Raw genomic sequence first — 15,425 nt, 5'->3', positions numbered from 1 at the left:
AAGGAAAGATGGAAAAAAAACAAAACAAAACAACAAAAACAATGAAACTTCCACAGGGAAGGGAAGATGCGAAAGACACATGGAACCGTCTCTCTCTCACACACACACACACACACACACACTTACCTTTACTTCAGCCCAAACAGTTATGTGTGTGTCTTTGTGTCTGAGATATTGTGTGTCTGAGTGTGAGACAGAGTGAGTGTTTGAGAGTGTGATATGGAGAAGGAGAAAAATGTAGGACAGAAAAACACAGAAAGAGAGAGAGAGAGAGAGAGAGAGAGAGAGAGAGAGAGAGAAAGAGAGGGAGAAAGAGAGAGAGAGAGAAAGAGAGGGAGAAAGAGAGAGAGAGAGAGAGAGAGAGAGAGAAAAGTACTTGCTTTTCAGAGGCGAGTCAGTTGTGGAGTCCTCAATGATGGCTTGAGGGAGAGACGGACACAGAGACAGACAAGAGTAACTGAGACAGCTCAACAAAGAGAGAGAGACAGAGCAACTACGGAGAAGACAGAGACACAATGATGCACAGCAAAGGAGACAGACAGACAGACAGACAGACAGACGGATGCTGGCTGGGAAAACCGATTTAACCTCTTCCTTGTCTGTATTCACCAAAAACGTCTTACGTCTCCTGCTATCTGGCCCTGCCTGTCTCTCTCTCTCCAGACCTTTGCCCTGTCCTGAGGGCTGTCTTTCCATCTCTCTGTCTTACCCTCCTCTGACTCTGTCTTACCCTCCTCTGTGGAGTTGGCGGTGCGGGCGGCTTCTCTCTCCCTCTCGCGGCGGACGCTGCGCTGTTTCTCCTCTAGTCTCTGTTTTTCGGCGTTGGCCTCCTCCCAGCGGCCCTGCTCCATCAGCCTCTGGTCCGGCCTCAGCCTGCTGTCAGTGGGTGCCACGCCCTCCTCCGGCTCGTTGAGGGTCAGGGCCAGAGAGGAGAAGTAGTACATGGTCTCGGCACCCTCCCTGTGAGAAAGACACACGGTGTCACATTCAGCCACACGGCCCCACGAGACGCCACGCGAGTACGAAGTCAAACACGATAAATAAGCACAGACGAATGCGTGCATATATAAATACATACGCACAGTGATGAGGTCAGAGAGCTGCTCTATAGGAAGCGATATAACAAAGCTATGATGTTACAGTTTTACAGGGACCACGTAAAGTGCTACACATTTCAACTGACATTTCAGTGTTATTACCGCACAAGTGAGCAAGAGGGACACACACAGACAGAGAGAATTAGTGAATGAGAGAGAAGAGAATGAGAGAGAGAGAGAGAGAGAGAGAGAGAGAGAGAGATGAAGTTTGAGTGAAGGAGGGAGGGAGAGAACTGAATGAGTGAGCGAGAGAGAAGTTCTGAGTGAACAAGTGAGTGATAGACAGACAGAGAGAGAGAAGTTCTGAGTGAACGAGTGAGTGATAGACAGACAGAGAGAGAGAAGTTCTGAGTGAACGAGTGAGTGATAGACAGACAGAGAGAGAGAAGTTCTGAGTGAACGAGTGAGTGATGGACAGACAGAGAGAGAAGTTCTGAGTGAACGAGTGAGTGATAGACAGACAGAGAGAGAGAAGTTCTGAGTGAACGAGTGAGTGATAGACAGAGAGAGAGAGAAGTTGTGAGTGAGTGATACACAGACAGAGAGAGAAGTTTTGAGTGAATTCTGAGTGTGAAAGAGAACTGCGTAAATGAATGCATGAATGATTACAGAGACAGACAGACTTACGGCAGCGGGGTTTTCCTCCACAGTTCCCGGGCTTTGAGTGTTTGATAAACGGTTTTTTGTCTTCCCTCCGTTCCGTTCTCTCCTCCTCTGCTGCTCTGCATGACACGGGAGCACTCCATCTTCTCATCCCACGTCCCCGACAACACGTAGTGTGCCTTCCCCTCCTTATCCGTCACCACCCCCGTCACCTGCACCACACACACACACAGACAGACAGAGACAGAGACAGAGAGAGAGAGAAAGAGAGAAAGAGAGACAGGGAGACAGAGACAGAGACAGAGAGAGATAGAGAGAAGGAGAGAGAGAGAGAGGGAGAAAGAGAGACACATAGAGAGAGAGAGAGAGAGACAGAGAGCAAGAGTGCACAGCAGAGTATGTAGGAAGAATGATGAAAGGGAAGGCGAGAGATCGGAGAAAGACAGTGAGGTCAGATAACCAGGGGGAGGGGGGGGCAAACAGAAGAAAAAACAGAAGAGTTAGAGATGAGGGGGGAAACAGAGAGGGCTTGTATGTCAGTGAAATGTGGGCCGAGGCCATAGGAGCAGAGGGGCTGGGACACAGACCTTTCTGGCCACGTCTCTGGAGAAGTAGCTGTAAGGGGCAAACTTAAGGTGGCAGCGATCGCCTGTCTTATGGTTCACCACGTCAATCTCTCCAGACTGACCAGCAAAGAAACAAAAACAAACACACAAACACGTCACAGACAGTTCTTTCAAACTAAAAACCACCACGTCAAAAACTAAGTGTAGATGGGAGAAAAAGCAAACTGGGGGGGGGGTGTGGTTGTTTTTTTTACCTGGTCAATCCACAGTTTTCCCACGATGATGTTGTGAACTGTGGTGGTGACCTTCTTCCAGGAGTAATGATTACCGCTCTTCTCAAATATACAGTGAATCGACCCTAATGACACGCCAAGACAAGAGTCAGTACACGACAAACAGAAACTCTCAGATCAAAGTCAGATAACACACACACACACACACACACACACACACACACATCCCACACAGGTGACTGAGCGAAAAGCGAAAGTGATTCTCTCTGTAGCGTTGCGTAGAGTGGTGCGGTCCACACGAGCGTTGGGAAACTCGAGTGAACACGTCTGGTTGTGGAGACGTACCGAGAGGCATGATGGAGAGGTATTTGCCCCTGAACTTGCTGGCCAGGGCGATCTCCTGTCTCAGGGTCCAGCCGCGTTCAGAGATAGCGTGGTGGGCTGCCGCTGGGGGGTGATGGCTCACCTACGGCCAGAGAAGAGGGACAAAATTGAGGAAAAACATTTCTCTCTCTCTCTGTCTCTCACACACACACACACACACACACACACACACACACGCCTACACACATAATGGACACAAAACATAACATAGCAACCATCACTCCCACCCCTACCCCCCCCAAAATTTGTTTTCACTCATCCTCAACTCACTATTCTCCTCACTCACTCACTCACTCATTCACTTCCTGTCCCTTTCTTCCAACCAATCATCATCATCATCCCCCTTCTCTCTTCTCATAATCTCCCCCCTTCCCTCTCTCTCATTCTGTCCATCCTGCCCTCCTCCTTTCTACATCCTTCCGTCCATCCGTCCATCCATCCCGCTCTCTGCCTTTTCCCCGCCCCCTCACCTGCTCGCAGAGGGACCTGTAGCCGCTCTCTCTCAGGCGGTCCAGTTCGAAGGTCTCCCCCAGCAGCGGGTTGAAGGGTTTTCCTGTGCGGTGGACCGTGGTGGAGTAGGAGGAGACGGTGAACGCCGCCACGTAACACAGCTGCTCCAGAGAGCTCTGGCACTTGGCCGCTTTGTCCAGCAGGTCGGAGTACTCCAGATCCTCAGACAGGCGCTGCAGCATGGACAGGGGCTCGTTGAAGTTCACCTGGAAAAGAGGCGGAGACAGACGGAAAGAGAGAGAGAGAGAGAGAGAGAGAGGGAGGGAGAGAGAGAGAGAGAGAGGGAGAGAGAGAGAGGAGACATGTCAGAGAGAGCCATAAAAAGGGCACGTAGGAAAAAAAAGAGAGAAAGAGAGAGGAAAGGAAAGTAAGAGAGAAATGATTTACAGATGGAGCGGGAGAGACAGAGATAGAGAGAGAGAGAGAGAGAGAGAGAGAGAGAGAGAGAAAGAGGAGACGTCAGTGTAAGCAATGGAAGTAGGCGCGGAAAAAAAAAAAAGACAGAAGAAAGGAGAGAAGGATGTGATACACAGAGAGAGAGAGAGAGAGAGACTTAACCTTGATAAATACGTCTCCTAATGCATTCACAGATGAGGAGACAGGAGACAAAATAAGGATGCCTGAGGAGAGGGAGAGAAGCAGAGCTACACACTCACAGGCATAGGGATTTTGGACAGCTCTTTGCCAATACAGTTCTTCATGATGCTCCAGAGGTTGAGTGAATAGTTGGGCTTGTCTGGGATGCGGGTCCGCCTCTTTCTCACGGGCTCTATCTCTTGTGACTGGGGAGATTCCGGATTGGACGCCAGAGACTGTTCGTCAAGCTGAAATTGGCCAATGAGAGAACGAACGAACACATTAATGAATGTATGTATGTTCAGAACTGTCGGTGTCAATAAGAACAGGCAGACAGTTCTGAGTGGCATTTTTGTGTGAAATTCTTCCTACTGCATCTCAAACAAATTTATTCACAGACACACACACACACACACACTCACAGACACACACACAGACACTTACCGACTGGTCATCCATTCCGATCTCGCTGCTGATACCGCTGACATTGCTGCCCGACCTCCTGAGCGAAAAGTGGAGAGAGAGAGAAAGAGAAAGCAGACAGAGTGAGAGTACAGGAGGAGACGGGAGCGGAGAGGAGGAGGAGGAGGAGAAGGAGAGAGGAGCAGGAGTGGAGGGGAGGGGAGAAGCAGAGAGGCAACACACTTAGGTCGAGTCACACAGATATGAGACGAACGCACGTAAAAAAAAACGGAGCGAGAGGGAGGTCAGAGAGAGAGGAAATAAACGACAGAGGGACGGAAGGGGCGGGGCTAAGGACCTGTGATACTTGGGGTCGGCCGGGACGGTGATGAACTCCTGAACGTCCTCCATGGCGTCGAAGAACTCGTTCTCATCGTCCTCGTCACTGACGTCCCCTTTCCCCGGAACAGAACCTGATCGCGCGCGCGCGCGCGCACACACACACACACACACACACACACACACACACACACAGAGAGAGAGAGAGAGAGAAACAGACTGATTCAGTATCAGAGGCTTTCACATTTTTGATGAGCCAGCCGTTGCAGACTAGCTGCAAAGCCGTTGGACTTCACTCCTCTGTTATTGAGCGCTTTATCCCTGTACCAGGCTGTGCTCATTCACTCTTGTGATGTGTTTACGGCAGGCGGTGATAGCAGTGATGATGTGCACTGACTCATCCTGACAGCCTGTGGTGATATAACTGAACTCACAGTGTGGCATCTCTCTGTTTACGTTAAGGCCATGTTGGCCTAGCCCTGCACACTGATATGGTGCTTAGAACCGGCCTGTTGATGAATGTCGCTGAGCATGTGCACTTGTGTGAACATTTATGGATAACAGCACATTCAACAATAGTATAAAACTGTTTACTAACTCACTCTGTGTGTGTGTGTGTGTGTGTGTGGCGGTATAGTGCTGTATTGACTCATTTTCACTCTGTATGAGTGTGGCAGTATAGCACTGAATTGACTCATTTTCACTCTGTATGTGTTTGTGTGGAAATATAGTGGCACACTGACTCATTTTGACTCTGTATGTGTTTGTGTGGAAATATAGTGGCACACTGACTCATTTTGACTGTGTGCGTGTGGCTGTAGAGTAGCATACTGACTCTCTCTCACTTTAGATGTATGTGTACATAGTTGTGGCAGGCAACCGTTATAACTTTCTGTGAGTATGTGGCAGTTTAGTTGTGGTGAGGGTACTGTGAAATCCCAATCGTTTTACTTCTGTAAAGCCACAGAAAGACCTGGAAAGCGACGCCCAGTGACACGAGCATTCATATTCTCAAGCTCAAATCACAGCCACCGGTCGAGTCCGACACGGTGCCGTCTGCACCCTCAGCGAATCAGCGTTTTCCTCAAACATCCAAACGTGGGAGTTCGTTTTCTCTCACGAAACCGCGAGGGACAGGAATGTCGGTGAGGGCTCCCCCCGCGGCGTGACCGTGCGGCTGAGGGGAGGAGCGTCTCACCCTTGCTGTCGGGGGCGGCGTTGCTCTGGGAGGCAGGGAGCACGGTGGCTCCTCTGAAGGCTCTCTCCAGGTGGTTGTGCTGTTTGGCGAGCTGCTCCAGGGTCTCCTCCAGACGCACGCGCTGCTCCCGCTCCGCCTGCAGAGCCTTCTGCCAGCGCTTACTGTGGGCCTGCGCCAGGGCCAGGAAGTCCCGACACGCCTGCCGCCCACACACACACACACACACGCACACACACACGCACACACACACGCGCACACACACGCGCACACACACACGCGCACACACACACGCGCACACACACACGCGCACACACACACACACACACACACATTACAACAGCGTCACAACAACATTCCTCCAACGTTAGCACAGCGTTACGGGTGAAGCCGGGAGGTCTAAAAAGCACGGGGTGGTGAGAAACGTTACAAGAAAGTTGTTGAAGCGTTGGTAAAGGGTTTAATGCGTGGCTTAACCACAGAGCCTCATTGAGAAACTAAACTAAGTTTATATTGTTATTATTGAGTTAGAGAGGCAAGACGGCCCGTGCGTTTAGAATGGGATGGAATTGGAGTGCCAGAGTGAGCCGGCCCGTGCGTTTAGAATGGGATGGAATTGGAGTGCCAGAGTGAGCCGGCCCGTGCGTTTAGAATGGGATGGAATTTGGAATGCCATAGTGAGCCGGCCTGTGCGTTTAGAATGGGATGGAATTGGAATGCCAGAGTGAGCCGGCCCGTGCGTTTAGAATGGGATGGAATTGGAATGCCATAGTGAGCCGGCCTGTGCGTTTAGAATGGGATGGAATTGGAATGCCAGAGTGAGCCGGCCCGTGCGTTTAGAATGGGATGGAATTGGAATGCCATAGTGAGCCAGCCTGTGCGTTTAGAATGGGATGGAATTGGGATGCCAGAGTGAGCCGGCCCGTGCATTTAGAATGAGATGGAATTGGAATGCCAGAGTGAGCCGGCCTGTGCGTTTAGAATGGGATGGAATTGGAATGCCAGAATAGTGAGTGAACTCGTTCTTCTTCTCTGCCTTACGTTGATCATTGCGTTGGAGGTGATGCGGAACAACGTGGCTCTCTCCGTAACCTGCCGAATCTTGTCACTAGTGTCCCCGCCCAGCCGGACACCCTCCAACTCAGACAGAGACCTAAAAAGACAAAACAAAGCACATCCATCCATGAAGCCCCTCACAGCACCCGGTTTCAGCATAACCAATGCATTTATCTGTCTTCACTGTAAGAGAACACCACCGTCTACTCAACAGTCATTTTTCTGTCTCTCAAAACTACCGACACTACATCCTAAAGCCTCATAACAGTACACAGAATCTTAATAATCCTGTCCGTTTACAAACACACAATATTACTACAGAGCCCTTCAGAGTGTTTGAGAGTCTTAGGCTTGCATGTGACATGTCAGAACACAAAGAAGGAAAATAAGAGAAATCTACATTCATATCAGATGTTGGATTTTCAGCTGTTAAAACATCTTGAACGTCGGGAAAACGGCTGAAATGTTAGCCTCGATAACGGGCGACGACGGAGTGAGGTTGCCGTTTACAGACCTCTGGAGGGCGGAACCGTGCTTAGCGATGAGGTCATTGCACGTGCTCAGATCTTCCACTTTACTGCCCAGCGTACGGAGGGTGGACTGCACCTCCGAATTCCGCGCCCCTACACCCTGTCCAGAGGCTGGAGGAGAGGTAGGACATTCATCCCCAGATTCATCTACAGAGAGAGAGAAAGAGACGAGAGAGAGAGAGAGAGAGAGAGAGAGAAAGAGAGAGAGAGAGAGAGAGAGAAAGAGAAAGAGAGAGAGAAAATGTTATTGAATATGTGAGTGTGTAGTCAAGTGGACGTACAGAAAGGTCAAGAGCTGTTACTGTAGCCGTTATTCTATCCATCCCGATCAAAGGGAGCGAGGACTCGGACTGGGCGGACACATCCGGCGCCGGCCCGTTTGCTTAGCAGTTCCCCCACACCTTTGCTGCGCTGGTCCTTTCAGGCTCAGTTCAGATTTCCTGTGAGCGCAGCAGCGGCTCACGCCCACTCCCTAAACCAATCCCCACACACAGCACTCCTCTTTTACGCAACCCCCCCCCCCCCCCTCCACACACACACACACACACACACACACACACACCCCCCATCACCACTTTCATACATGACACAGCACTTTCCCACAGCCCTCTAATGGATCCCACTGTGCCTGTGAATATCACAGCTGTTGTAGAGATGGGGAGAGGTCCACAATGTACAATATACAGTTGGTAAGAGAACAGACTGAGGCGGCCAGGGGGGGCGACCCAAAAAACAAACAAAAAAAAAGGTCCATAACTGTTTTGACCTATTTAGATTCTAGCACCTCAAACTGTTAACCTGAAAACTGCGCTGCTCATTTAAAGCCAACTGCTGTTCCAGAACGTTCTGAGGTTCGAGACGCTTTTCCGTACGTCCGAGGCTCGAGATTTGGTTTTTCGTCGACCAGCTATTCTTCAGAGAATTCAAAACGATGCGCCCGTGATCTCTTTCTTGTTACGTTCCGTTGCTATACCGACGTTAGTCAATATTTCCCAACATGCTCTAACATCTGGCAGAATCCATTATCTGCTCGAGCTGTTCGTACCATCCTTTCCAATCCGCCAAAACCACAAGGCTTTAGAGTGCCTCCCAGACATGCGGCTTTTACACACTCTTGGCCCAGCCTCCTTAATCTGCACGTTTCTTCAGACGTGTTTTCTATTTCGCTCTGCCTGAAAACGTAATCTCGCCAAACTCTCCAACTTTGCTACTCAAACAAACTCGCGGAAGGAATACATCTCAAACGAATCAGTCTCGTTCAACAGACCCCTTTCGAGATCAGCGGAGCCAGCCGTGTCACCGATACGTCTGGATCCGCGACCCTTACAGGCGGCGGCTACCGTGCGCTTAGCTTCGGGCTGGGTTCTGGAACTCGCCGCTGTCCCGCCGCGAGAAGGCTGGGGGGTAGGTTCGTTTGGTACTGACCAGACTCGGCCTGCATGCTGACGGCTTTGGCCTTGGCCAGCTCCAGGGCGGTGATCCAGCGCTGCCTCTCCACCTCCGTGCTGGCCTTCAGGTGGTACGTCTGAGCCCCGCCGTTCGAGATGACAAAGTTACAGGAGTCCTCCACCACGATGTTGGCTGTGGCCAGGTTTATGGTGCCCCGGCATGTGTGGCCCATCTCTGCCTGGGTCCTGAGAGAGAGAGAGAGAGAGAGAGAGAGAGAGAGAGTCAAAGGTCAAGGGAGGGGTAACAGGAAAATAGATGAGGATGAATAAAAAACAAACAAACAAACAAAACAAAAAAAAACAGGTGGAGAGAAAGCGAATTGTGTGTGTGTGGGGGGGGGGGGGGGTAAGACACAAAAACCCATAAGACTGTGACGTTGATAAAAACGCCCCACTGTTCTCCACTCTGCATGCATAGCATCTGTCAAAAAGCCCTACGGCATGGAAAGGTTACACTCAACAAAGTGCCCCAAACAGTTCCATCTACTGACCTTGCATAAAAGCTCTATCAACCATTTAAAACAAGCACTCTTTATGTAGAAATGAACACCATTCTAGCTTTTCATTGGCGTAAAAATCATCTCTCATCACTACTGCTTCCAACCACTTTGGACTCTACCCACTGGCTGAAGGAACCAATAATGTTGTGATAACAAGACACCTGATGGAAACTTCATGTCTTTTGCTGACAAAGAGTAACTCTTTTATAAGTTGTTTAGAAAAAAAAGAAAGACAGAAAACAAAGAAAAGAGCAACAGACAAGATGACTTGAATAGCCTGTTGTAATCTACGAGAAGACCAATAGACAAAGCAGAAGACTAACAAATGTTTGCCTTTTAACACATTAATGTCGAGAGAGTTGCGAACGGAGTGTTGTGCAGGGCAAACAGAGAGAAAAAAAGTGCCGAATTAGTCTTACAGAGCTAACTTGCAGATTTCCGACACATGTTAAAGGGAGTACTCAATCTGACCACATGATTCTTCATGGACAGGAATGGGAACTCAAGTCACATGACCCCCCCCCCCCCCCCAAAAAAAAACAACAAAAAAAAAAAACAACCTCAGACACCAGCCCTCAAACGCTGTGTCATCAGTTTTGGAGTCCTTCACTGCTTTTTGACCCGTCATAACTATCTGCTCTGGCGTCTTCATGAGGAAGCCAGCGTGTTTGCCACTGCTCCCAGTACGTGGGAGTCATTGAGAGTGACTTTCCATCTAGGTAAACTCAACACAGCTAGAGAAAAAAAAAAAAAGTTAATGACAAAAGTTGAGAACTCCAAAAAGAATGTGCAATGTTTAGAGGCCAATATCTTATCACACTGTAATGCACTGCTGTTCAAACCTCTCCATTTAACGTAAGCACCGCCCTCCACACACACACACAACATTAATAATTGACAAGAGTTGTTCGGATTCAATGGGAACTGGCTCACCACTGGAACTTGTACGTTCGACTAAAATCTCATTAAGCAAACAGGAATCATGTTACACTCCCTCGCATAGACCGATACCAGTGTCAGCACAAAAGAGCAAGGACATACAACAAACTGTGCGTGTTCTGTCTACACACACACACACACACACACACACACATCAAAAAGACAAAGAGCCCATAAAGGGTTCCCAAACTGACCACAAACTTCTTTCATCCAAAGAAAACGTCTTCAACACTGGAAAGACGTTAGAGTTTGTCAAGCAAAAAGACGACACGTTTGCAAAACAAAAATCCTGTCAGCGATCTTTCACAGGACCGCTTCCACACCGCAAGATGTGCAGAGACTAACATCAACCGATATTAGAGGTTTCTATGGAAACATCTATTCAGCTTCAAAACTGTCTGGTGAGATACAACTTGCAACTTAGCGGTCAGTCTCGACATTGAGCAATAACAGACAGTCGATTATCAGGTACATTTCCACATAAGTCTGTTGTGAAAGAGCAGTCCATAAATGAAATAATTTAGATATGATAGACACTCCAACAACCTTATCTTGGCTCAATGAAACTTACCTGTAATATGACAGCAGGCCGTTGCTCAAGACGAACCATCGTCGTTGGTAACCTTTGATGTAATTTGTCCATTTGAAAAGCCAACCTTTGTACGTGTCTCCCGGTGTCGGAGTGGGCGCCTTGGGCTCTGACATTACGACAGCCCGCGGCTTCACAGTGCGTGATTGGGGCCTAAAATGATAATGAATAAACAAGCACAAACCAAATATTTAAGTGGGTGCGAGTAGCAAGAACATCCAATAAGAGCACTTGTTTTCATTGGCTATATACTGCACACATCTTCCAATGCATAAATAGGTTTCGTCATAGCCCAATGCTGCAGGTTTGTAATCTTTGAATGAGCAAACTTGTCTCCAAGCAAACCGCTGCTCCTTTTCGCTAAGTAGTTAGCTTTCGTGGTGCTTTTTAAATGTAGTGCTTTATTTAACAACGACGTTTGATACCATACTGATAACAAATATCAAACAGCGCACACTGCTTTTCCAGTCATCCTCAGCTGACTACATTATCTGCGTTACGAGACATAATACATGGTAAACCGATGTAGTAATATTGTTCAGGTCCATGCAAGTGCTATTGATGTGCGTTCCAACTGGGTTTCGTCTACGTGTACATACTCGGCTAGGTTAGCTACTTAGCACTGGCTTACACAGCACTCTCTCAGAACTATTTGACCATTTCAAAAACAACTTCTTTTTATTGGCGCATTAACAAAAAACAAATAGATTGTCAGTCCACAACGAGTGAAGTCTCAGTGAATAACAATATATAGCTGAACTTTGTTTCTAGGAATACACTTTAGCAAGCGTCTCTGGCCTACATATATGACAGACATGGTACTATGGTACAACGAAAGACCGAGTTTCTGGCAATGACACCCGTGTACCGTTGGCTAACCCTTGCGCCTGGGCAACGTAACGGACAAAAAGACACTGTCATTCGCTAGTACTGGTGCACAATTTCTAGTATTTAATTGCATGAAATTAGAAATACAAACCTAATCTTACAGCGACCGTTGTCAGTTGTTAATTTCTACGTGACGCTGAAATGCCACCCAGCGATGCCATTAGCTAACTGCCTACTGCCCCACTAGCAAATTGGCTAACCTTCACAACTGTCACACAGTGCCCGTTTTAAATGACACAATACAAGCGCACAATCTGAATGACAACTCCGGTCGAAATGTATAGCTATATATATAACTATACTTACTGAAACCGTAGTTACTTCACCAGATTTTAAGTAACTCAGGAGTTGTTGTTAACCTTTTGCTATCCACCTCCACTTACCTCTGACTCACAATCCCCTCGAAACAAGGAAGTTAGCTTCCTTAGTTCGCATGCGATTGAAGTGCGGCTGTTCAACTAGCAGCTGACTATCGATTTTTTTCTTAAATAGGAATGAGATCCGCATTTTTTCAGTAGATTTGGTTTCTAAGAATCCACTCGAGTGTTCCAAAACTATCACTAAATGAGTTTTTACATGAACTCAGACAGCACACTCATATCTCAAGAATCGGAATGTTTGTATTTTTTCTTTTCTTTATTTCTCTCTCAGTTCGAAAAAACAGGATTAATAGATTTTACAATTCTCCAGTATTCATGTGTTTAATCAAAGCGATTCAGTGAGAAAAGTTGTGTGTGAGATCATATATCACAACTTAATCGTTGTACATATCGTTCAAGAGAATTTCTGAGCATATATTTATATAATTTAATTATTTTTTTAAAAGCTTAGTAAATAATCCATCTGATAGTATAAATTCTGAGTTTAACTTAATTGAAACAATTCAAAATTATTACAATATAAAAACATTTCGATGTTTTATCTAGCTTAAAATATTTCAACGCTCTTGTCCGACCAAAACGCAGTATCCTAGCAGAAACCTCTCACGAGATGCCAGATTCGGAGTGAACGCAAAGTTCACAGGAAACCACCACGGTTCCAAATCAAAACCTCAAAGTGTCCAATGCGTAAGATCAAGATATTTCACAGCTGGTAGTGTTTGTCCATTCATGTTATTGCAATCATTCGATCACTGCGTACTTAATCAGGTTTAAAAACATTTCCAGCTCAGTTAAAATTCTTTAAAGGATTGTTCACCAAACCTTCACCCTAATCAGAAAGTGAACTACCCAAGAGCTTGCTAATTTAGATTTGTATGTCAAAGATAAATTTTTGGCTCCATCAGTTAATGATAAATTGTTCTATTTAATGTGTGTAGCCATGCAATTTGTTGTAGAATATCACATGCGACAAAGCAAAGGAATTACACGGCCATGTGTTACCATTACTTTCATTGTGTACATTGGCTAATAAATCAGGTCTCTTCTAGAGAACTGCGATGCTGACATTTAAGTGGGACGTGAGGAAACATTTATAAAACAGTCTCTAATCTGTAATGGTAACTTTAAATACAGTTTCAGTTTAAGAGACATACGTACATTTGAATATTTGGCTTCTGTTACCAAGGTTGTGGGGTTAACATCGCAGTCGACGTGCATATAGCTTGTTGGCTTCGCACACTAGTGCACAATAGTTGAAGAAAAGACAGGAGAGGATAAGTGAAGACTGCTGTACATCAAAGAATTATTCCAATAATTTTGCCATATAACAGACTTAACCTAAGTCGTAAAGAGCTTAATTGAGACGCGCGCCCTTGCAGACGTCAAGTCATGTGTTAGTCGACGTCAATAGGGCTGTTCCCACCCGTCCCTTGACTTTGCGACAAAATCAAACTTTAATGTGATCGGTAGAGGTTACCTATAGCTTGGTGGGTGATGATAACAATTCTTCAAAAGAGTGTTCTCGAAAACCTGTGATGTGTGACACAATAAGGCAGTAGTTTGTGCCAAATCATGGATTGCATGGACGTGCGGAGTGACCGTTATTTTAGACTGAAAATATGTTTTGGTCTTACATTTTAGCCTTTTGAAACTCTTGTAATTATGCAAGGTGTCAGCTGATCAGGTTTTACTCGTTTGACAAGCGATATTGTTCTCTTCAACTTGTTTACATACCAATCTTGCAAATGGCATGATCTCGATACTGTCTGGCCAAAGTAAAAAGTAAACATGCACTACACTATCATCTGAACGCTATTGGCATTCGTCCGCAAGGACCACCATTACAGAATTTGGCATTTGCCAGGCTCTATACAGTAACTGTAAAATATGCGCGAGCAAGTATGTTTTTAAACAAAAGTAGGACTGTATCATTTATTCTCAAGGCTTGGTTTAAATTTTTTGTAGTTTTAAGAAAAACTACAAGAAAACGCGACTCCGGTGGGACTCGAACCCACAACCTTTGAATCACTCCTCAAGTGCTTGACTAGAAGTCCAATGCGCTATCCATTGCGCCACGGAGCCACCTGTTGATAGTGTTTGAACTAGCAACTTTGAAGGAAGGCAGCATAGTCACTCAACGCTAATACACGTAGCGGTATCCATCGATACAGATACATCGAGACTCTTTTTAGATTGTGCTGTCAGTATAACGCATTTATTTGCTTCCATGCATGTGGGACACACGAAAATTATATTCCGGTCATCTATTTATTTAGCTATCTTGAAAAGCGAACATTAAAATGATATTACAGATCGGGACCTTGATGTGTTATACACGGGTTTTACAGAACAGGCTACCACAGCAGGACCATTTTGATTACGATCTGGTTTGTGATAAACCAAACCTCAAACTGTAGTCAAGTGAATGGTATTACTATTATGTAAATATAGAAAAACTGAGTAGATCAGGAGGTTTGGCACAATGAGGGTCTGGTTTACTTTTGTATTTTTACCATAACCAATATTTACAGTGCTTCCTAAATTGGTAAATTTAACCAATTATGCATATATATGGCTGTAATCGAATAAAGAGTTTGGCAGTAAACAAGGTGGCAACTAATTTCAACAAAATATATACTGCGGTGGATACGGTTACCCATTCATGCAAGTGAAAAATGAAATGAAATGAGACACAATCTTCGCTAAAAAGCTGAGCGGGAACCACTCGCTCAGAGCCCGGATAGCTCAGTCGGTAGAGCATCAGACTTTTAATCTGAGGGTCCAGGGTTCAAGTCCCTGTTCGGGCGTAGTATTTTTCTAACAGGCGAAAACTAAACCGTGATTGTAATTCAAAGCATGCAATGACTAAGCAGAAAAATCAAGCTTCGTGATTTTAAATATGTTAGAGCACCCTGTTCACCGTTCTGTCTGTATCTCGGTTTTTACGGCAAGGTACGATTTGTATCATGGTTTGGCTCGAGAGAAAATCGAACCAACACAAAACTGAGGGTTTTCCCCCCGATATTATTATTTTTTCGAGTCTTTTTGATTCAAATACTTAGAAATTGAACTCAAAGAGCGACAGGGCTTCAACAAAATCTTCGCATAACACTGTGGAAAGTCCGTTGCAGTAAACGAGGGCAAAACCAAACCATGTCAACACTGCCAACGTGGACGAGGCAAGAGGTTT

The 15,425-nt window shown here is 46.2% G+C and overlaps 1 protein-coding gene and 2 non-coding genes across 3 annotated transcripts in view; 1 reads left to right on the top strand and 2 right to left on the bottom strand.

Moving 5' to 3' along the window:
* osbp (oxysterol binding protein) overlaps nucleotides 1-12,220 on the bottom strand; it is an 18,603-nt gene extending 6,383 nt beyond the window's left edge. The window contains exons 1-15 of the mRNA XM_030787917.1: nucleotides 12,162-12,220; nucleotides 10,950-11,120; nucleotides 8,917-9,125; nucleotides 7,476-7,638; nucleotides 6,947-7,058; nucleotides 5,909-6,107; nucleotides 4,730-4,844; nucleotides 4,414-4,471; nucleotides 4,050-4,217; nucleotides 3,354-3,599; nucleotides 2,845-2,965; nucleotides 2,521-2,624; nucleotides 2,288-2,383; nucleotides 1,725-1,912; nucleotides 710-960 (exon numbers count right to left, since the gene is read on the bottom strand). Coding sequence (XP_030643777.1) covers nucleotides 710-960; nucleotides 1,725-1,912; nucleotides 2,288-2,383; nucleotides 2,521-2,624; nucleotides 2,845-2,965; nucleotides 3,354-3,599; nucleotides 4,050-4,217; nucleotides 4,414-4,471; nucleotides 4,730-4,844; nucleotides 5,909-6,107; nucleotides 6,947-7,058; nucleotides 7,476-7,638; nucleotides 8,917-9,125; nucleotides 10,950-11,083 — 2,164 coding nt within the window. The 5' untranslated portion in view covers nucleotides 11,084-11,120; nucleotides 12,162-12,220. The remainder of the gene's footprint in view (nucleotides 1-709; nucleotides 961-1,724; nucleotides 1,913-2,287; nucleotides 2,384-2,520; nucleotides 2,625-2,844; nucleotides 2,966-3,353; nucleotides 3,600-4,049; nucleotides 4,218-4,413; nucleotides 4,472-4,729; nucleotides 4,845-5,908; nucleotides 6,108-6,946; nucleotides 7,059-7,475; nucleotides 7,639-8,916; nucleotides 9,126-10,949; nucleotides 11,121-12,161) is intronic.
* A 2,005-nt stretch (nucleotides 12,221-14,225) lies between these two features.
* Nucleotides 14,226-14,317, bottom strand: trnar-ucu (transfer RNA arginine (anticodon UCU)). The gene is given in 2 exon segments: nucleotides 14,226-14,261; nucleotides 14,281-14,317. It is a non-coding gene; the product is annotated as a tRNA-Arg (tRNA).
* A 652-nt stretch (nucleotides 14,318-14,969) lies between these two features.
* trnak-uuu (transfer RNA lysine (anticodon UUU)) lies at nucleotides 14,970-15,042 on the top strand. The gene has a single exon. It is a non-coding gene; the product is annotated as a tRNA-Lys (tRNA).
* The last annotated feature ends 383 nt before the right edge of the window (nucleotides 15,043-15,425 follow it).

The sequence above is a fragment of the Chanos chanos genome, chromosome 11 (assembly GCF_902362185.1).
Source record: "Chanos chanos chromosome 11, fChaCha1.1, whole genome shotgun sequence".
Taxonomy (NCBI): Eukaryota; Metazoa; Chordata; class Actinopteri; order Gonorynchiformes; family Chanidae; genus Chanos; species Chanos chanos.
Note: the sequence above shows the minus strand (reverse complement) of the source record. Positions and strands in the feature narration are given on the sequence as shown.